Source organism: Toxotes jaculatrix, chromosome 21, assembly GCF_017976425.1.
Source record: "Toxotes jaculatrix isolate fToxJac2 chromosome 21, fToxJac2.pri, whole genome shotgun sequence".
Lineage (NCBI taxonomy): Eukaryota > Metazoa > Chordata > Actinopteri > Toxotidae > Toxotes > Toxotes jaculatrix.
In genome coordinates this window covers 4,420,000-4,441,506 of record NC_054414.1, presented here as the reverse complement: position 1 = coordinate 4,441,506, position 21,507 = coordinate 4,420,000, and the positions used below count along the sequence as shown (strand labels likewise).

Genomic DNA, 21,507 nt, shown 5'->3' with positions numbered 1-21,507 from the left:
ATATTTCCCACACGGTTAAAACTGTAATCTGCTGCAATACCTTCAAACTGAGTCTTGTGATGCTGACGACCAATTAGAAGATTAGCTGCAGATATACTTGCTCAATATGGAATTATTCTTTACTGATTATAGTTTTCATGAGGTAAACTGTTATTGTGTGTGTGTGTGTGTGTGTGTGTGTGTGTATAAGTATGTGTGGCTTAACAGATTGTTTTCTGTGTTTAGGCTGTTATTTGTGTCAATATGTCTCAGCAATGCCGAACAAATTTGAGCGTGGGAGTGTTGGTGTGCTGGTCCGTGTATGCTGAGTGTGTGTGTGTGTGTGTGTGTGAGAGAGAGAGAGAGAGAGGGAGAGAGAGAGAGAGAGAGAGAGAGAGAGAGAGAGAGAGAGGCAGAGAGAGAAATGGGAGAGTGAACACGATGTACCCAGGCAGTTTTCCTGGGCTGTGTCCAACTGTAGGAGTCTGCTTGCAGCTATGTACTTTGGGGACACCTCCTATCACGACCCCCCCCCCCCCCCCCCCCCCCCCCCCGCCACCTTCTCTGTTCTCACCCTAACCTGATCTACCCCTGTGACCTCACTTTACCCCCACCCCCACCCCAATGCTACTGCCACTGATATCCCTCCAGTGCCCTTGACTTCCTGTCTTGAACCACTATCTGCTCACTTCTTGCTTCTCCTCCTGCCCTTTTACTCTAAACCTGACCTGAGTCCTTTCATGGTTTTCAGCAGCCTCTTAATGGTTTTTATACAACCCCCATCCCTCACCCCCCACCCACCGGCTCCTCTGATTCTCTCCTTGTATTTCGTCCCTTCCTACCTTTCCTTTGTCCTCTGGAAGCTTAGTGGAGTGGAGGGTTTGGTCATCTGAGGTGAATGCTGTCCCCTGTTCCCCTGTGCCAAGCCTGCTGGCTGGCGCCACTAGCATAAAGGCTAAACAGAACCCCCCACCCCTTCCAAACACAAACTGCACTAACACACACTCTTAAGTGCCACACCAACACGTGCACTGAGAATTTAAAGTGGTAATCCTTGAGATCCTCTTGTTTTTGTTTTGGCAACACGTCTGGTGCTGAGCGGTCATTACGGTGCAGTCTTGGCTCTGAGGTCAGGATCTTTCTGTTGATGAAGTTTCTAACTGCACTTCTTCTTATTCTGTTCAGCTCCAGCGTGTGCCAGGGTATTTTCCCCAGAAAGGACCAGGGGAGCTGCGAGCGGTGTGGCAGTGGATGCCAGTTTCTCCCAAAAGTCAAATGTGGTACTATAAAAAAAAAAAAAAAAAAAACTTTTCCCCCATGGACTACCCTTTATAGACCTTTATAGCATCTGTTAAACTGACGAGGGACTGGCAAACTCGAACTACATTCCACAAAATAATTTGTGGGCAGCACAGGGTCAGTGTGAGGAGGAGGAGGAGGAGGAGGGTATCAGGGGTCACACACATGGCCACAGATGGTATGGTATGTTGTCTGTGCAGAGACTATACTAAACCCTCTACGATGTCTGAGGTATTATTTAACCCTGGCCCATAGAGAGCCTGTATACGGCACTGGATTTCATTACAAGTTCATGATATTAAGACAACAGCGAAACATCACCCAAAACAAATTCAGAACTGATTCCAAGTGTCAGTATTTTGGAACAAGCAAAGCAAATGGAGGCAGATGAAGGCTGATCACTCTCTGCAAGTATCAAGAAAATCAAAGCTGACTGAAGAAAATTTAAGCATTAAGAAAGAGGGTCGGCGTTGGAGACAAGTTAAATAGTTTCAAGTTAGACTGGCAGGAGATTTGAATTGTCAATACACGATTTAATAACTTGTTCAGATGGATTTTTAAAAATTTTCTTTTTGCTGTGGGATCACACTTTCCAAGATCAGGGAGGAGGAGGGCGGGTCCGACAAGATAGAGAAACACTGATACAGAAAGAGGAATGGGTGGAAAGAGTGAAAGAGGGAGATGAACGAGGGAATGAGGGAAACGATGGGATTAGCGAGGGAAATCTGGGTTTAAGAGCTTTGCTCCACTTTAACACGAGCAAATTATTCGGAGCCTGCAAACAATGGAGCCAAGAGAGGAAGAGGACTCAGCTGGGATCAACACCATGTAGGAATTAATGAAGTTCTCCGCCAACACACAGCACAGAGCTTTTACAGTCTGGAGGCTGGAGACACTCTCCTAATTGTGTTTTGATAAAACAGAAATGTCTCATACTTCATTTTCCAATTATAACTGCCGCACGTATTAAAACAGGATGATTTTTGTCGTTCAATTAACAGAAGCTGAGCAAAAACACTTGTTTGCAGAGATATTCACATCAGTTTACATCGGCTTGTACTGAACACCTGTATTTTTCTATCATGATTTGAGACATTTGTGCCAAAATGAGGTGGAACCAACAGTGGTGGAACAAATACCAAGAACATTTACTAAAGTAAAAGTAGAAATAAATGCCAATGTAGCCAAGTATCCACTGGTTGTGTGACAAGCACCTGTTTGTACTTCAGTAAAGTACTCCCACCTTTGGCTAACCAATGAAAACAATAATCTTCTCTTTGAATGAACATTAATTTGACCTGGAACAACCTTTTCTTTTTGCAATTAGCATCTTACATCAGAAATTATGTCACACAGATTTAGAGCAAGGTGGATCAACTCAGCTGAGCCAAAAATAGATGGTTTGTTTGAGTTTGGTCGAGTTTACCCACCGTACGGATCTAATCTGGAGCTAAACCAAGCGTCCCTGTGACCGTGACGTTTACCCTGCTGTCTGTCTGCTGTCTGACGAGTGTGTAACATGGCCTACGGTGTAACAACCACCGATAGATCATGTATTGATCTCTCTCTCTCTCTCTCTCTCACACACACACACAAACACTCACTCTGTGTCTTTGTGGTTTGCCAGCACCCTGATTAAACTTCTAAAGCAGATTGCATAATACATGCAACAGAAGCGGGGCAGTGGAGATTTAGAACAGCAGCCTTTCTCTCTCTCTCTCTCTCTCTCTCTCTCTCTCTCTCTCTCTCTCTCTCTGATGAGTGGATTGCATAAGAAAGGAGAAGGGATGGATTCAGGTCATCGTGGCTCTGGGAGCCAGAGTGAGTGATTAGACCAGACACACTCAGGCAACTCAGGCTCGCTCCCTGTCTGGAGAGGAGGGATGGAGGGAAGAGAAGGAGAGACAGACAGAGAGCGACCGGCCTTCCAGGCTGACAACCTATTCCACTTGACTGCTGTTCTATTCCTGACCAGCCTGTGTGCTGCTACAAAAATAAAACACTATGAAGGAGTGGGCGAGCACTTACATATGCAGAATCTACCCCCCCCCCCCCCCCCCCCCCCCCCCACCCAAAACACACATACACACCCCTCACACACACAGCAAGTAAAACAAAGTCTTTTGTGCATCTTATCGAGGAGGCACCACTCAGGTGCACAGAGTAAAAAAAAAAACATATTACGTCAGACTTGAGTTTTGAGGACGTGTTTAAAGACATGGCTCTGTCCAAAATTCAAAAATACACCTGTTAAAGCCTCTACAGCTCACTGGTTAATGCATTGTATCTGGTTTGTTAAATACGTACGCAAACAGAAATGTAAAATCAACAGTAGCCGCCAAGAAATACGTTGGGAATGAATGACTTGCTTTAAAATGACTGTTTTACCTTTATGTTTTAGTTTGTAGGGATTAAACAAACATGTTAATTAAGCAGCTTTAGAGGTGCTGATGAAAACATAAATCTCATTTGTGTCCAGTATTTACAAAGCTGGAGTAAGGATGTGTTTAGCTTCCCTAAATCAGTGGAGCTTTTTGTGTTTTTAACTGATAAATGAGCAGAAATGTTAAAACAACATGTGTTGGAACAATTTTTCAAATTTTCATTTGTGTCAGTGTCCTTTATTACCCCAGATATTCTCTTAGAGATACAGGAGCAGAAGTTAAGGGGGACACTAGGTTTTAAAGCATTAAACATATTTGTCATTCATATTACTTACAACACAGTGAAGGAGATTACTGATGTTTTCTTCTCTACCTTCAGTTTACAGCCTATCATTGACATTTCCAGTAATGAAACACATATTTACTGTATATATTCCACTTTCACGTCATATTGTTTAAACCATAAATATGAGCAGTGCAAGAAACCCATTCACATCAGCCACTGATTTGTAATCGCAGGTCAGAGATATCAGGAATTTCAGATACTGTCAACAAAGTGTTTCCATCATGGCTGCAGACACACCACTGCTGGCAGTCACATTAAAATAAAATCCAATATTAACACTAAGGCATTGATCCACAACAGAAGAAGCTAATTCAGGCTGTTTACGTTCTGTGACTACAAGGTTAGCACTAGGGCTAACGCAAAGTCTGCTGACACCATGTGAGTACTGCATCTGTACACATATCCACAAACCTTGTCTTTGCTTGTGTCACCTGTGTATAACACACACACACACACACACACACACACACACACACACACACACACACACACACACACACACACACACACACACACACACACATACACACACATCTTCAGTAATCAAACGCAAGAAATTTCCCTCTGACTTAAATGTCTAATTTGAAATGCCCTCCGCTGTTATGTAATCTTTGCTGATGTGTACATTTCTGAGGATTTCCACACCATGCAATCCGTATTAAAGATCTCATTATGCATGAAAAAGAAAAAAACCTAAGACACCAATAAAATATTCAGGAGCAGTCAGTCAAAGACAGTTAACTGCTTCTCAGAGCGTCACTCTGTCTCTTCACCACATGACATGAAAATAAATGGAGGATGCACTTTCTCCCCTCATTTTCCACCAGTCAGTCAGTGTTTTGCTCCGAGCAGTGAAAGTTGCTGAGTTTGCAGTCTGACCGTTTGTGTGCATGTGTGTGTGTGGTTATACATTGTCTCGGCTGTTTCATTACATAAGGACAGAAGCAGTGGAACAAAAGTGGCTGCAGACTCAGTAGCTGGTTTACAGTACGAGGTTGTAAAGAGCGTAATCTAACAGCTGGATGGGAGACAGAAGCCTGTGGTCCATTTGAATAGCTCCCTTTAGTGTCTTCATTACATGGTCAATTATCTGGGCCTCAGATAACAGCACTTTTCCACCACTCAGGCAGCACAAAGAGCTGCTTTTCCTGAAACTGTTCCTGCATTGCAGCTAATAAAGCTGAGAACAGACCATTGGGCTCTGAAGCACTCTACACGCTTCATGAATCTATGAGAAAATACGTTAACCGACAGGAAGTGAAATTATGTTGCAAGCACAGTCCTGTACCACTCTGCTTCAGTTTGGATGTTGGACGTAACCGTTTGCACAAGCTTGTGCTGCGCTCTAGTGGAGCCAAAGGATTACTGCGCCTGTTGATCAATGACGGGATCATGATCAACAAAAGCTGAGACAGACTGAGAGACATACTGAGCTCTTACTCATCTACTTTTTTCACCCACTAGTTCTTATCATGAGTCAAAAGAGACAGGAGCATATCCCTGCATGCACTGGGAAGCATCCGGAAATTCCCAGTCTGTTACATGGCTAACACAGACAGGCAGTGTACTACTATCGGGAGTCTCCCAATGTAGTTTCTATAGAAAATCATCATACCATGTCAAAATCCTAACCTTTTGTTACATTAGACTCTGAAAATTAAAGCCTCATTTACACTTAATATCAGCCAGTGAAGGGAGGTCAGCAATGGGGAGACACGGTGTCTCCTCATGGCTCCAGTGAGGAGTCTTGCTGCGGACAGTGGAGAAATGTCCTATAGAATTTGAAGGCAGCATCAAGCTTCAGTGGACAGCAGAGGATGCTGTGGTTCACACAACCCCGCTGAATACAGAACCACATCATCTGCACTGCAGGAAAAGAGCCTGATACTCTGCTCTGCACTAATGAGATCCACTTTATCGTGGTAAATACCAGCTTCATATTCTGCAAGATCTTTTGACTTGATCAGTAAAGTTTTGAGTTTTGCACCAGCTGCCATCTTGTGCTGACCTAGAATCAGCCAAAAAAACTGTAACAATGACTCAAAACTAGAACAATGGCTTGATGAATGTTTTCATTTTCAGTTTCCTGGCTTTCAGCCAGTCACACACTGACAGCCTGGGGAGTCTGTCACTACTGACAAAGGAGGGTTTGTGGTTGAAGTGCCTTGCTCATCATGTCTCCCTCCAGAGCACAGGATTTCAACTGTCAACCTCCCAGGCAACCACCTACCAGCTTCAAGCCTTTCAACTGCTACTGCCCCAGGATGATATATTGCCAAGGGATCCTGTTCATCTCCAGTCAATGCGTGTGAGTGGCTACTGTATCTTTTCAATACAAGTTCCAAATGATATGGCCATAACAGATGCAGGTCATGAATCAAAGGTCTTAAACCACCCGGCTGGCTGATCTGTTCCACAGGTGCTGTGGTCCCATCTCCTCTGGATGTGCAGCATGGAGGCACCGCATAGAAATACACACAGAGTCCAACTGACTCTGATGTTCCCAACCCAGCTGTCAGCTGTGTCCTTTCTACCTGATGGAGGTCTACGTCTGAGCCTCGCATGGACCTCACGACTGTTCCTGCCTTGAGTGAACTGAGCTCGTGAACGCGTTGACCCCATCCAATCAACAAGCCCTGAGAAGAAGGAGAGAAAAAAAAATATATGTGAGCAAAAATTCTGCACAGCATATCAAAGCATAACTCTTGTACCCTTTTGGTTGGCCCAACGCAAATTAGAAAAGCATAAAAGTGCTTGAAAAATAAGGATCACACATGTTTCGAATATGCTGAATTTTAATTGATAATAAATTGTGCTTTTGTAGACCCCAGACTACGCATTGAAGTGGTAAAAGGTCTTTGTGTGTGTGTGTGTTTTTTTTTAATGGACATCGGCTGGAAAATCAGCGGAGAAGAAAAATAATTGACGGCCTGTGAGGTTGTTTTGAGGAGTTTTAGTTTGATAGTTGAACTAGTTCCCTCAGCTGAACTGCTGGTTGCACCTGTGAATGCTGTGAAGTTCACCAGTCGGATTGAAGCTACATGAAAGGGTCAGTAATGTGCACGTGTACCACGGCAACTGTTTAGAAACCAAAACGTATACACTGCTAATCTACAAATACAAATATCATACATGTAAATACAACTATAGAGTTACAGCTGTCAGCCAATAAGCACTGTAGCCTTTCTACATGCCTGCACACCTACAAAAATGTGTATATAAACCAATCCAATATACTACATATATATGTTGTAGGCATATACATGTGTACATGAGCAACTGGATGCCTTGGTTTGACCACAAACCTGAGTACCACTGCCGATAAATTCTAGGTACAAGTGTATTTAGGGACAGATAAACAGAAGTGTGTGCTCTTGAAATGCAGAAACTTTGGTCTTACTGTGAATCAAAAAGTGATAAAATGGCTGGCAAACAAAAGACCTTGTTGGTAGGTTTGTGTTGTTGATATCAACTTTGTTTATATTGCTTTCTGATGTGATCCAAGGTGCTGCAGATCTAATATTTCTCTGCTCCAGAGCCTCAACAGCTGCTTAAGTGCAGGTCTGAGCTCCCAGGTGGTTTTGCCAGTAAAGGAACGCCGTACATGGGCTGATCTCCCGCCTCCCTCACTGCTCTGGATGGGAGAAACAGAATCTCATCTGGGAAGTGGAACACCCTCGTCGAAGCCCACCAAGGCCTGTTCCCAGTAACCCAGAGACGCTTGCTGGCACGGCATGAAACACATAACTCTTCAATGGGAGTGGATCTGAGGTTTACAGCTTGGGCTCCTTACCCAATTAGACTGGATGATGGAGGCAAAGCAAAATAGGGTGAAGTTTTTACAATGCCACAGGGAATGGATGGGCTCTGTTTGGAGTTTTTTTTTTTTTTTAGGGATGAGGTGGGGGCAAGGTGGGCTGGGGATACACTATTCCCACGTCTCTTTTATCACAGCCTGTCAGAGGAACCACACAGGTACGTGGAACAACCACTCTCTGTCCTCCAACAGGTACAGACAGAGGCACCGAAACCAAGCTAAACCAAGTCACAGCGTAGCTTCAAAAGATGAAAGCATTTAGTCAGCCCTGTAATTAAAATGTCATTGAATATGACATAAAAATAAATATCAAAAAAGGAGACTAAAGAAAAATCCCGAATCTTTATTTTCTTTACACGGGACACAAAATTACAAAATTCAGAGGAGGTGAACTACAAAAAAAAAAAAAAAAAACAGGACAAAAGAAAAGCTTACACGATAATAAATAGCTAAAAAGTGATAAAAAATAAATGACAGATTGTGAGAAAATGTGGTGGTTAATAAAATATATTACAACTCGTTCATCTGGATGAAGCAAACTCTAACTTGTCGTACTGTCTATGCAATCCCCTGCAGAGGTGCTGTTGGGAAATACAGTACGGAGTAAATGTATGAAGTTAAAGTACGTACAGGTATTGAAAATGCCAGGAGGGAAAAAATAAGGCCGGCAAATACGAGGATCAAAAAACAGTTAAATTCTGTCCATAAAAATGAAACTGATCATGTCTGTTTTGTGCTTCACTGCAAGTCTGCAACCTCCATTTCTGCTGAAGGCAGGAGAGGGCATGAGGGACGACAGAGTCTGGGGGGGATTAAGGTAACAAGAGGATCATGATGGATGTCTCCTGTGTTCACGTACATGGTATTTCAATCAACAACTCCAGTGGCTGCACCGTAAACTCTGCAGCGAGCGGACCACACGAAGACACACGTCAGTACATACACAAAATGTCAAACGGCAGAATTCCTGGTCAGGGGCTTGTGAAAACCTTGAAAAACAGAGAGAAATCCATTAACTGTAGCAGGAATGTGGTAAAAATCAAATCATTCATCATTATTTCAATTAATGTTCAGAGGATAACAGCCTGTTGGAGTCGAGAAAGGTTTTCTAAACTTTATGTACAGATTATTACCCTAACCCTACTGAGGGCTGTTAGTGATCGCTTTGAGAATATCACATGTGTTCTTAGAGATGACTTCTCTCAGCTTCCGAACACGGCGAGGACTGGATGCCCCCACGTAGCTCTCTGGCTGGAGGACCGCCATGCCATCGTTGACGTTGCCCATGATGATGACCTGTCCCTCGGCGGCGGCGCCTGTGATGTTGGGGCACGGGCAGTTCCAGTCCATGTTGAGAAAGGTGACTTGTAGAGGCTCCTTGCCAAAGAAACGAAGCCCCATCTTCTCGTCCTTCAGGATCTCTTCCACAGTCACAAGGGCGTGGCCCGAGTCCTTCTCCTCTGTAAGCTCTGTCATGTGACCCAAGATGACGAAGTCGCTGCGGCAGAAGCTTGTTACCATCTTGCCTCTTGGCTTGCAGGACTTGCAGTGGTGGTTTTTCGGGTAGGGGCACATCTCCTCGCAGGCTTCTTTAGATTCAAAGTTGTTGTCATTGCCCTCACACCCTCCGTAGATGAAGGACTGACACTGCCGCAGGGTGCTGCTGTAGGCCCAGCGTGGCTCATAGGCTTTACAGGGGCCCTGCAAGCTGGGGAGACCACAGGGGCCCGAGAGCTCTGGACCGCAGCACTGCATGCACTCCTCATATGTCTCGAAGACCTTCCTGGGCTGCTGGCTGTTGCTGTTGCAGTGGGTGAAGGAGAAGCAGTTGTTGGTCTTGGGCTCATAGTACCAGCTGACTTTCTCCATCTCACTCCCACAATCCTCTGGGTTTTCAGGAGGTTTCAGGCACTCCTCAGGCAGGCAGCGGGTCACGTTCTTTGGCTCAGGGGTTTTAGGAGGCTCTGTGGGCAACACAGTGAGGGGGTGGTTGGCCTGCACTGAGCCAGATGGGTTCTTGGCTGTACAGGTGTAGACACCTGAATCACGCGGCTGGGCATTGTAGATGACGAGCTGACCGATGTTAGTGACCACCATGTTCCCCCGTACATGATTGGGTCTCATCACCACCCTCTCTGCCCCCTCTGGCAACTGCTTCTCCCAGGTTATCTCAGGCCGGGGGCGGCCCGTCACATCACACAGGAAGCTGGCAGTGTCTCCCTCATTTACAGCCTGGTGAGAGGGGCTGCTGACCTGGATGGGTGGCTGAGGAGGAGGAATGGTCGCCTGAAGGGGAGCAGTGGTGGGGCGGAGAGTGGTCGCCTGGGGCAATGAGGGGCTGGTGTTGGGCCATGTGAGGTGGAAGCGGCAGGTGACAACAGACAGGGTGATGCCTTTGGAGCATGCTTCCGCATCCATGTAGCACTTGTTGTAATAGGTCATGCCATCGGAAGCGCAGGTGAAATGCGGCTCCCTCTCGCAGCGGTCCCGGCATTTACACACCGGCTGGCCGTCCCAGATGTCGCACTCAGACCCCTGCTGGGTGCACATAAAACTGGCACAGGTGGCCTCCTTGGGCATTCCCACTGGGCCTTTATTCCCATCCACAAAACGGGCAGCCACACAACTCCGATTCCCACACACATTTTGGCAACACTTCTCAAAGGACTCACACTCCTGTAAGATGAGAAGAGAGAAATTACAGATGCAGGATGCTGTGTGCATTTGGAGGAATTTAAATATAACCCAGAAATATAACAAAAATAAACGTTACACTTGAGTTTTAAGTTGTTAAGAATATATCAAACATAATCCAGAACCTGCATGCAAAACAGCTTCACTTCACAAAAAAAAAAAAAAAAAAAAAAGAAAAACTTTACTGACTTGGTGATGACTGAATTACCTGATCGGTTTCACACTCTCGCGTGCAGGTGCTCATGGCATCCACCCACAGGTTGGGGTTCATGTCATTGGGGCAGATCCCCGCGTGTGAGTAGGTGATCTGAGGCAAAACTCCGACCTGGAGCTCCATCCACACTGACACACACGCCAGGAACCAGATCCACCGTGGAAACAGCATCCACCACATCTCCAGAGCGGAACACAACTCAGCAAATCAGGTAGATTTAACAAAAAAAAAACAAGAAAAAAAGAAAAAAAGAAAGAATGAAAAAAAGAAAAAAAAGATCTTTTTGTGAACCAGCAGTAAATGAATTCCACTTCTTAATAAGTTAAAAGCAGGTGAACCAAAGCAGCAAATCAAACGCGCATCACACGTGTGTGAGTCAGAGAGTCAGGGCGGTGTGTGTTTGCTGATAAATCCACTTTGTTTTCCCACCTCTGCAGCGATGATGCTCTATTTATACCACCGATCTGCAGCCATCACCGTTAACATGGCCCGCCAAGTTATTCGCAACATGACATTTTAGGAGCTGCTCCTGAGATGCTGGAAGAAGCTTTTTAAAAAAGTCAGTGGTAAGCTTTGGGCTGGGACTGGCGGGGCACCTGCCTGTTAAAAGGATTGCTGGTAACCCCGTTTAACCCTTTGGGGGCTCTGTGCGCTCTGAGCGCAAAGACGCGGAGCTTCTTTGAAATAAAACAGACATCATTTGATATTTAATTATTCTATAATTACATGTTCGGTTAATGTATGCTCAGAATTCAGCCGTGCATGTGCTGCAATGTCTTATTTTAGTGTAGTATAGTATTTCTATAAATGAACTCTAAGTATTTCGAAAACATGTAAATAAATACATTTTTATGTACCAGCTGAAAGACTGCAAACTTCATAAAAACTTCAGTATGTAACTGTTGGATTCTTGAAAGAATCATATTCATAAAATAACAAATGGATGGTTTGCTTTACATTTTTCATTTCAACACGTTTGTTTTTTGCTGCAGCAAAATTGATTTTTACCAAACACTTCAGATGTTATAGGATGATCTTCAGCAGAGACTGAAGTTCAGCAGAGAATTTCCATTTAAATCGGACTTCTCTGAAATGTGTGTGATTTATTCCACAGGAAATATAGGATGATGTGCTGAGATCATTTTTTATTCACTCCTAATATTATACTTTATGTGAAGTTTTTCCTTCATATTCTTATAATGTTTAGCTAAACTCTTTCACATTCATAAATCTAATTTCTGAAAAATCTAACTGATTACTGATAAAGAAAGGAAGTGGGAAAAAGATCCTCTAAATATTTTGGAATCGTGACCAATAATAAAAATGCAGAGTAAATTTATTTCAGGTTTGACATAATATAAAAATCAAAATCAGTTCAAATAAAAAAAAAAAGAAGGGGAACATTTATTCTGCTCAGTTTGGCTCATTGCTTTAAAGAGTTTGATGGCAAAAGAAAACATATGTATAATCAAATTAAATCTGTCTGCAGCTGAGTTTTAATGAATAAACTCGAACACCAAAGGAGACCATTGTTTCTCCAGTAAACAGCCTTATTGTGAGAGATCACTGTAAAATTTGCCTCAGTCCTTAAAACACACTGTTGCGACACAGTTTCAGTTCACAGCTTAGGGCACAGTTTTCTGTGCTGAGCTCCACTGTTGCACAAAGTTGTTAATCAAAAGTCTAAAATCAAGTGTATGAAAACCAGCTCACAAAAAGTTAAATAATGCAAATTCAGAAATGTGCAAAGACATGTTTTCACACATTGAATGTACAGTAAATGTTACACTGATTAAGAGTTTTTCTAGTCTCACATGTGACCAGTGATGTGTGACTGCTGCTGCACAGCTATTTCCATTCTTTCAGCAAGCTTTCGACCCTGGGCTTAAACTTCACCATGTACATGCTCTACATTCTGCAAAGCATGTCTTTGTACACAGGATTAGTTTTATCCATACAAGCGTTTTGTGTGGATTTATGGAAATTTACAGACTCATTCTCAGGACGCACAAATTCCAGAAAATCTGACTCAGGCTGTTGCAGAAATAAGCACCGGGACATTATATTGACAAGAAAAGCTTAATTGCAACATCACAACAGGTTATTGCCCGATGCTCTGGTTTTTGTATGAGCCTGGCTTCGTACCTAGAAACTTAAAATAGCAAACGCGACTCCGGCTTTGAATACACACCTTTTCGAATCTGACTCGTAGGCCAGCAGAGGTGAGATGAGGACAATACAACTCAAAAAAATACTTTGAAGATCAGGTGATGTGCTCCACAGTGGGCGTGTGTGTTGGCAGAGCATTTAATGAATGAAGGTGTTATAATTTGCACCACTCCATTCCTTTCCTGTGTAAACTACTTCGATTGGTTTCCTCCACAGTTCAGCTGAGGACAGGGGAGCTATTAGACCGCCTTCCAGTGCAATAACAGTGGACTCACGCTGTGTCAAAGTGTTTCTGCAAAAGATTGTTTGTTCTTGATGCAGACAGGGAGATTTTTGAGCGTGTGTGTGTGTGTGTCCATGACAAGCAAATAAATAAAGTCTGTTTATCTCGAGCTTTCCGAGCTTCCAGAGCTGCAGGTCTCAATCCTGTAAGAAGGATTATATTTGCTCCATCTCACTGCCAATGACAAAGAACTGCACGTAGTCTGTATGTATGATTAACTACATCAGCTTAGTTTAACAGCTATTTACTGAGCGTCTGGGTCTTTCCTGTAAACCCAGCCTCCTTCTAGTTCTCTGTACTAACTACGTGCAAAAACACTTGTTGACATGTACAGACTGTTCATCAGATCCAGAATTTTAGGAGTTCCTAACAGCTGAAGTCAGTGATTTTGTGTGTGTATGTGTGGGACAAAATAAAACACCGACAGGAAGAAGTCAGCTCACCTCATGTGACCCTCACGCAGTCTGAACCTGTCATTTACAAATGAGATGTTTCGTATGGAGGCGGAATTAATAAACTCCAATCAAACACAGTGAGGATGGATACATCTTGAGGCTATAAATACATAGGAAATGATAGGCTTAGTCCGTGTACTCAAATAACAGGAACCCTGAAAAAGCCCAAACTCATGGCACGCTGTCAGGCGAGAGGTTATTCAAGGATTCCAGCTTCAGTAAAAGTAACTGTTAGAAGAAACTTTCTCCACCAGATTATAAAGTTAAGTCCAACACCAGTGAATTTTGATAGGATATGAGGTCACAGTAAATACAGCAGGAGTCCAGTGTCAAACCAAATAGCTCCAGAAGCTCTGCTCACTGACATTAGACTGTAATGTGTCTGATAGTGAGCTCAGTGTACCACGAACCCTGCATTCAGAGTGTCATCACTGGTTTGGTTTTATTCTGACTTAAAAAACCCTGTAAACTCCTCAAAAATTCAAAAAAAGTCCAACACGAGACTTAGACATGCAGAATCAAAAACATCAAATGACATAAAATATAAATAGCATAACACAAACAAGGTTTTATTGAGGCAAGGCACAGTTAAAACAGCAAAGGTTAAAGGAATAATTTAACGTTTTGGGAAATACGCTTGTTCACGTTTTTACTGAGAGTTAGATGAGAACATTGACACCACTGTCACATCTGTACGTTAAATATGAAGCTACAGCTAGCAGCTGATTAGCCTAGCTTAGCATAAGGACGTGGTTGACGTGTGGTTGAGCCGCTAACCCGCTGATCACCAATGATTATAAATAAAAATGGATGGCACAACATCACCCCAAAAGTGAAGCTAAAACATGGTGATCACCCCCTGGTGGCTGGCTGCAGCATAGGTCATAAATCCCACCCTTTCCATGTTAACGGTTGGGACATGGTTTCTGTCATGCAGGTGGTCCAAATGTTCATTTTTCTGATAAGTTTTGTTTTAATTACTAATTTGATGCTATAAACAGGAGGTGTGATGCCATGATCGACAGCTGTGTCTGACTCACGATTAAGTCGGGCAGGTGTTTTGGGTGGGACCTGGATACCGTGGCTCCACCCTCCGATCACTGCTGTGCAGACACTCCAAATGGCTCCAAATGACACCACCACCATCACCTGTGGGCATAAAGCTGTAGAACTGGCCACCATAAAGCAAAGTTAGCAAAGTTACTGCAGCACTTAATTACACATGATAAAATACATGGTACCAGTCAAACATCTGGACATGCCAAACACAGTTTAGCTGCTAATTATTTTAATAATTAATATTTAATTAGCTGCAAAAGACCAAAACCAAACTGGTTCCCTAAATAAGACCCTACTGTCCGCAGCTGGACAGAATAGCTTAACCCAGAGAGTGGAAACGAGGGGAGACAGGTAGCCTGGCTACGTCCAAAAGGGACAAGGTGGGATTTATCAAACTAAATATAATACGTCAGTCAACCTTTACAGGTGCTGGTAGGCCATTTTTGTTGGCTTTAGCTTTAGTGCACAGATATCAGTGATATTGGCCCTTCATATTGAACTAATGTATGTAAATATCTAAGCAGAAAGGGAATAAGCATATTTCAAAAAAAAAAAAAAAAAAAGCTGAACTATTCCTTTAACTTTTTAGACAGCTGTGGGTGGTCCAAACACGGCAAAAGAACATCCAGAGGACCTGGATCAGGTTGGTATTTACAGATACAACATTGAGCAACACTCAGACAAATCATGAATAGAAAAACAAGGAGCTTCTTGCTTTGTCACCGCTTAGCTGAAGTTGTTTTTAATCTTCCTCTTACTTCAGGTTTCTGCGCCTGCAGCACAGAACTTGATGAGGGCAAGTCAGCAGACAGCCAGAGCCAAAGCTCCCTGCCACTTCATGCAGCTTTGCCCATGGGGCAGGGACATTACCAAACGAGCTGGCAGCCGAGCTCTCATTCATACTAGGGCCATCAGCAGCTGTCAGTTATGGCATGTCGGAGACACAGGGAGACAGTGTGTGTATGGCATCGGTAATTGGAGGAAAACACTGCGGAGAAGCGCTCACCGCAGCAGGCCGCCGAGTAATGTCAGCGTGTGGGGCAAGAGACGCCTTGCCGCGAGGGATCTGCGGTGAACTCGTCTCCTGTGCAACATCCATCTGATGAAACACATCCTCCCGAAAGATCAGCTCAATAGTCGCTCTGTTAAACAGTACAAAGAGAAAAATAAACGATTAAATCCTGAAACCTTGTCAAGATGTTGATTGGGACAATGATTTCGAAAAAAGTTAACTGTTTGACATCTGAAATACACGTTTGTCCTCATTTGGTCTTAAGAGACAGTGCAATGTCATGCTGTGTGCAGTGTGTGCGTGCGGTAACATCCTAAATGATCACGGCCCGACACTGCAGTAATAAAATGCTGGTGTTGACTGTTCAGTGTAGACGTGGCCTGGTGTCTGTCCAGGTGATTTGTCTTAATGTCCTCGTTATCCAGACAAACAGGTTCAGATATTAGACGCACTTATAGAGAAGGTTTGAGACAGCTGTAAAATCACAGAACCTCGGTGATGTTAATATCCAGTGGATCCTCGATTGACCGTGAGCGCACTCTAGTGGACGAATGGAAGAATTACACATTCATGCAAAGGTTATTTTTCCAATTAAATTTAACCATATCTACTCAGCTCACCAAGACTGTTTTTTCCTGTTGGGTCTGTTGTTAAATATACATTAATATATTTTAAATATACACTTGTCCGTATTACACTGAACTAGGATGAGGACTGAGGACGAAGTCTCTGTGCAAAAATACAGTCCAGGGTTTAGCTGAAGACAATACAAGGCTTCAGAAGTCTGAGTTAGACTAATGAAGTGGACTTCTCCAGAGGCTGCAGTCTAAATTTAAATACTAAATTCCCTCTTTGTGTTTTAGTGCTGAGCTGACGGAGGCACAATAAGACAAAGATGGAATTTTGCTCTAAAGAGATGGTGACTGTGGAGAACTAGGGCAGTGAATTTTGTCCTCCATCTCTGTCACTGGAAGCACATTCAAGAAGGATCTTTTAATGTCCAGCATGAACAAGAGGAATCATTACAGCTGGGTCCCCTATTTAAAGGGGAAGTTAAGCAATTTAGCATTTGCCCTCCATAAAGCAGCTAAGGTCAAGACATCCTGACTTTTATTCATGGGTAAAACTTCAAGATGCTGGGCCCTACACTTCCCACAATGCAACTTCATAGCATCTCTTTGACAAACATTTTCTCAGACTTGACAAAGCACCTCCAGAGCCACAGAAGACGCTATATCATATCAAGACAGTACACAATCATTGCTCTTCCTTTTTTTTTTTTTTTTTTTTTTTAATAAAGGCATTATCATATTTCATATTTTGGTGGTACAGAATTCAAGTTTTTATAGATTTGGTTCACAGAAGAATCACATATTTAACTGAGCAAACTTCCCTAGATGAGAAAATTCTTTAAAAAGTGGCTTAAATAATGGTACAGTACAAAAATAAGTGGGTTTATCACAAAAGTGTATGTTATTTTTTCTTATGAGGAAAAGTACAGTGGCACAGTATTTTTCTTGTAGAAAAAATAAAATAAAAAAGTTCCTCCTTTTTTTTTTGTTTGTTTTTGTTGTTGTTTGTTTTGCAGCAGACAGCCGATTAGAAAATTATACATTCACTGGCTTTCTTCGTCCCACTGGCAGAAGGCACTAAAGAGCAGACTTGGATCAGATAGTACTTGCACATATGGCTTGTTTTTTTTTTTTCCTATTTTGATGCCAAAAGGACAGTGTTTGTCCCACAGGACAATACAGTCAGTGCCAGAAACTTAAGACAGTCACAGAAGAGTACGTAAATGTCCTGGTGTGGGTTCAGACAAACACCACAACTGTTTGCAACTGCTAACTGATCCAGGTTTGCAAAGGATTTCAGGCTTAGTTCAAAACCAGCAGTAAGTGCCCTGAAAATATACCAAACGCACAACAAGGGTAACTCTGCAGTTCCACTGCCAGGTCTGAAACTGAGTCAGACTGAAGTGAACTGAGCTGATCCTCAATCCTGGTTTGTAACAAATGCCACAAATAGGTGGTTCTACTGTGCCAGTCCTGCATCTTTAGCCATGCTGTAGAAGATTCCTCTCTTTGATATGAGGTTTGCAGGAGTATCGAACTCTGCCACCTGTCCCTTGTCCAACACCAGCACTCTGTAAGACGAGAGAAGAGAGAACGATTCGGTTACAAAGTGTGAGACACCCAGCAAACATCATCATTACAGTGGATTTGATTTGAACACGGTTTACAAGGTGTGATCACTTTAAACTTTGATTTTTAAGATAAAACAGCAGTGACATGCACCTTCATGCAGGTTACATTTACACACAGTGTATATATCAGTGTGATGTTCCACACATTCCTTCTATAGCCCTTCTCAGACACTGAATATCTGATACTGCTGATCCATCATAATCAGTTCTGGAAAAAAGGATCTTTATTGTCCTGAAGGAATGACATTGGAATGACATGTTTTTTTGGTTTTTTTTTTCACCCAACCTCGTGTAATCCATGATTGTGTTGAGTCTGTGTGCAATGGTAAAGACGGTGCAGTCTTCAAACTGAGTCCTTATGGTGGACTGGATGAGATCATCTGTCTCCAGGTCGATTGCAGCCGTAGCTTCGTCCAGGACGAGGATCCTCGTCTTCCTCAGGAGAGCTCGGGCCAAACACACCAGCTGCCTCTGGCCCACACTGGAGACACAACAGCACACAACACATGGGGTCACAACACTACAGACAGCTGGTGCTCGGCAGTTTGTCTAGTAACTAAAACTGTTCTTTCTTTTCCTCTGAACCAACCTGAGGTTCTCTCCTCCCTCTGAACACTCCAGCTCCAGTTTTGCCGGCTGGTTGCTGACAAACTTGTGGAGGTGAGAATGTTCCAGAGCTTTCCACACCTCCTCATCGCTACACTGCTCAAAGGGGTCCAGGTTCATCCTCAGTGTCCCGGAGAACAGCACGGGCTCCTGTGACAGAGAAAAGAAGAAGTTAGACAGAAAAACAGACTGACCCCCAACCAGAAAGAGATCTGTGATTTTCGGGGGTTTTGGTGAAAAGTCAGAATTAAATAGTAGTTTTTGGACAATAAGACCCAGTATTCAGGAGTTCTTTTCATAATTGATTAATGTGTTTATTTTTTGTTCAATTCATCTCAGAAAACTGTGGAAAAATTATCCATCACAATCTCCAAATTTTCCAGGGCCCGAGCAAATGTCTACAAATTACTCCAAAACCTAAAAACCTTCAGTTTACAATTATTCCAAACAGGAATAAATCTGAGAGGCTGAAACCAGAAAAATGTTTGGCAGCTTTGCTACATATTTTTAATGGAATAGTTTTGACCTTTGCCAAATAAGCTCATTTGCTCTCTTGGCAAGAGTCAGATGGGAACATTGATACCACTCTCACGTCTGTGCCCTAAATATGAAACAGCCAACAGTTATATTAGCTTATCTTAAATACTGAAACACTTAATCTGACTTCGTCTGAAGGTGATTCATTCAGCACCTCTGAAGCCGGCTAGATAAGAAAATTGTGGTTTTATGGAGAGTTAAGAAATAAGTTACTGATGAAAAATATTTACTTTATATCTTTGAACAGAAATGAATCACTGACCCTTTGCTTAAACCTCAGAGACACAGTAGACAACCACTGCCCCGAAACACAATTTCAGCAACTGCTTTTCTCATCCTGTCATGAGTCATTTTACAGTGAAAAGGTTTATCAGCTATGCTGCTATAAGAAGCTCCAAGTCCACGAAGTCATTACTCTCCCGTGTCTTGTGAGGAACGTGTGTGTGTGTGTGTGTGTGTGTGAGTGTGTGCGGTGTACCTGTGGAATGATGGTGAGTTTGGACCTCAGGTCATGCAGGCCTATCTCAGATATCTTCACCTCGTCGATGGTGATCTCTCCTGCAGCGGCTTCCAGCAGTCTGAAGAGACAGAGCGTCATGGAGGACTTGCCGGCTCCTGTACGACCCACGATGCCAATCTGTACACCAACACACAAGGAGCATGGATTAGTGAAACCATATTGTTGACCCCTTATTTGACGGCCTCACCACACCCTCCCCCACCTTCTCTCCCCCCTTGACGTTCAGCGTGAGGTTCCTCAGGACGAGGTCCAGTCCCTCTCGGTACCGAACGCTGTAGTCTTGGAACTGCACGTTCCCCTCCATGGGCCATTCAGGCGGGGGCTTCTTGTCCTCCACCTCCCAGGGGGCCTGTGAACACAAACGCAGCATTTCTGACTAGGAAAACTTTCTGAACAACTCATTAGCCTGCTTGGCTTTTCGCAGAACTGATTTGTTTATCACTCTGAAAACTCGAGTTGGACCTGTGTGCGTGCACAGTCACTCAGAGCTGCCAAATGTTTTATCTCACCTCTGGGACAAACTGGATGCTCCAAACAAAGGCTTTCGCTAACAGCTATAGCAGCTATAGAAGGGCACTTACGGCGATTGGAGCTGAAAAAGTACACTGTGTACAGTACAAGTGCCCTGTTTGTCTTATGTAACAGAGGGGCCCTTGTTGGCATCAGGTAATCTAACATTTCTGGATCTAGTTATAGTTTATAGGTCCTGTGTTGTTTAAGAACATGACTTGGCAGCAGGACAGTTTCTCAGAATGTGAGTAAATTCCTACCTTTTAACAGCAGCACAAAGCCAACACTGTTTTACTTTGGAAAGCAAACACATGCACAGTCCAGCGTAAGCTTCTGTGGAGTATTAGAAAAAGAACGGGACAAATTTTTTATGTACACAACTCAAACGCCGCGTCACTTACCTCTGTCTTGGTCTCGGAGTACTCCTTCACCCTCTCCACTGCCACTATGTTGCTTTCCAGATCTGAAGTCATTCGAACCATCCAGTTCAGAGACATGGTCACCTACCAAAAAAAAAACAAAAAAAAACAACAACACAGGCTTTAAAGTATTTGTACCACAAGGGTTACTAATGCTGCTGCGTGCTGCAGTGACAGATGAAAACATATCATATAAAAAACATGTCATATAATAGTGAAAAAATGTCCATCACACTCCTCACAGTCCAATCTAATGTTCAACCAACAGTCCAGAACTCAAACATATTCAATTCATTACAGTGCGAAGCAGTGAAAAGAGCTGCTAATCAAAGTTAGTACTGAATAATATCACTTCACCTAACAAAAGTTAACAGCAAATTTGTAAAGGAAACCGTTGCTTATTTACACATCCAGCAAACATAAGCAGCACTCATTTGGAGTCATGTTTCTGGCTACCTGACAAATGCAAATGCCAAAAATATACTGTCTTAGTATTCAACAACTCCTGAGAAAAAATATCTGCTTATTTTGCTGCTAAACACTTTGTCTTTCTGTCATTTGGTTCTGGGAAGGTCGTGCACAGAGAGCTTATCAGAAAACAGATGCCTGCTGCAGCTGGAAATGGAGATGATGATGATGAGGCTGAGTTTGTGGCATTGTCTGGGTGTTACTCATCTTAAAATATTATTAGTAGTAAAGAAAGACAGGCCTGACCTATGACTATGACTAAAACATTTGCTCTGTGCAGCAGTTAAACAGTGCAGATCACATTACTGCAGTCAGTTTGTAGCGTACCTGCAGAGCATAGGACACCGACAGACCCACAAGGCCGGGGTTCAGATTCTCCTTTCCAGTCACAGCAAACAGAGCCGCAAACAACACAATGCAGTTCCCAATGAACTCAATACGCACTCCGAGCCACCTGAGTGTTACAGCAGAGTCACAGTTAATCAGAGGTCTGACCTGTAGGAGAACTAAGGAACCCAGCTTCAGATACAAAT

At 43.2% G+C, this 21,507-nt stretch overlaps 2 protein-coding genes across 4 annotated transcripts in view; both read right to left on the bottom strand.

Annotated features, from left to right (window-relative positions):
- Window positions 1–8,314: 8,314 nt before the first annotated feature.
- Window positions 8,315–10,919, bottom strand: wfikkn2b (WAP, follistatin/kazal, immunoglobulin, kunitz and netrin domain containing 2b). Its single transcript, XM_041067424.1, has 2 exons — window positions 10,728–10,919; window positions 8,315–10,501 (listed from the first exon to the last, which is right to left on the bottom strand). The coding sequence occupies exons 1-2, from the start codon at window positions 10,911–10,913 to the stop codon at window positions 8,966–8,968; spliced, it is 1,722 nt and encodes a 573-aa protein (XP_040923358.1). The 5' UTR covers window positions 10,914–10,919; the 3' UTR covers window positions 8,315–8,965.
- Window positions 10,920–17,383: 6,464 nt separating this feature from the next.
- Window positions 17,384–21,507, bottom strand: part of abcc3 (ATP-binding cassette, sub-family C (CFTR/MRP), member 3) — a 42,942-nt gene continuing 38,818 nt past the window's right edge. For 2 of the 3 annotated variants that reach the window (XM_041029320.1, XM_041029319.1), the window contains exons 25-31: window positions 21,302–21,428; window positions 20,489–20,590; window positions 19,780–19,926; window positions 19,536–19,694; window positions 18,504–18,670; window positions 18,201–18,395; window positions 17,384–17,854 (exon numbers count right to left, since the gene is read on the bottom strand). In XM_041029320.1, coding sequence (XP_040885254.1) covers window positions 17,743–17,854; window positions 18,201–18,395; window positions 18,504–18,670; window positions 19,536–19,694; window positions 19,780–19,926; window positions 20,489–20,590; window positions 21,302–21,428 — 1,009 coding nt within the window. In that variant the 3' untranslated portion in view covers window positions 17,384–17,742. Of the gene's footprint in view, window positions 17,855–18,200; window positions 18,396–18,503; window positions 18,671–19,535; window positions 19,695–19,779; window positions 19,927–20,488; window positions 20,591–21,301; window positions 21,429–21,507 lie in introns of those variants that run through there. The other variant, XR_005892731.1, reaches the window with a different exon arrangement.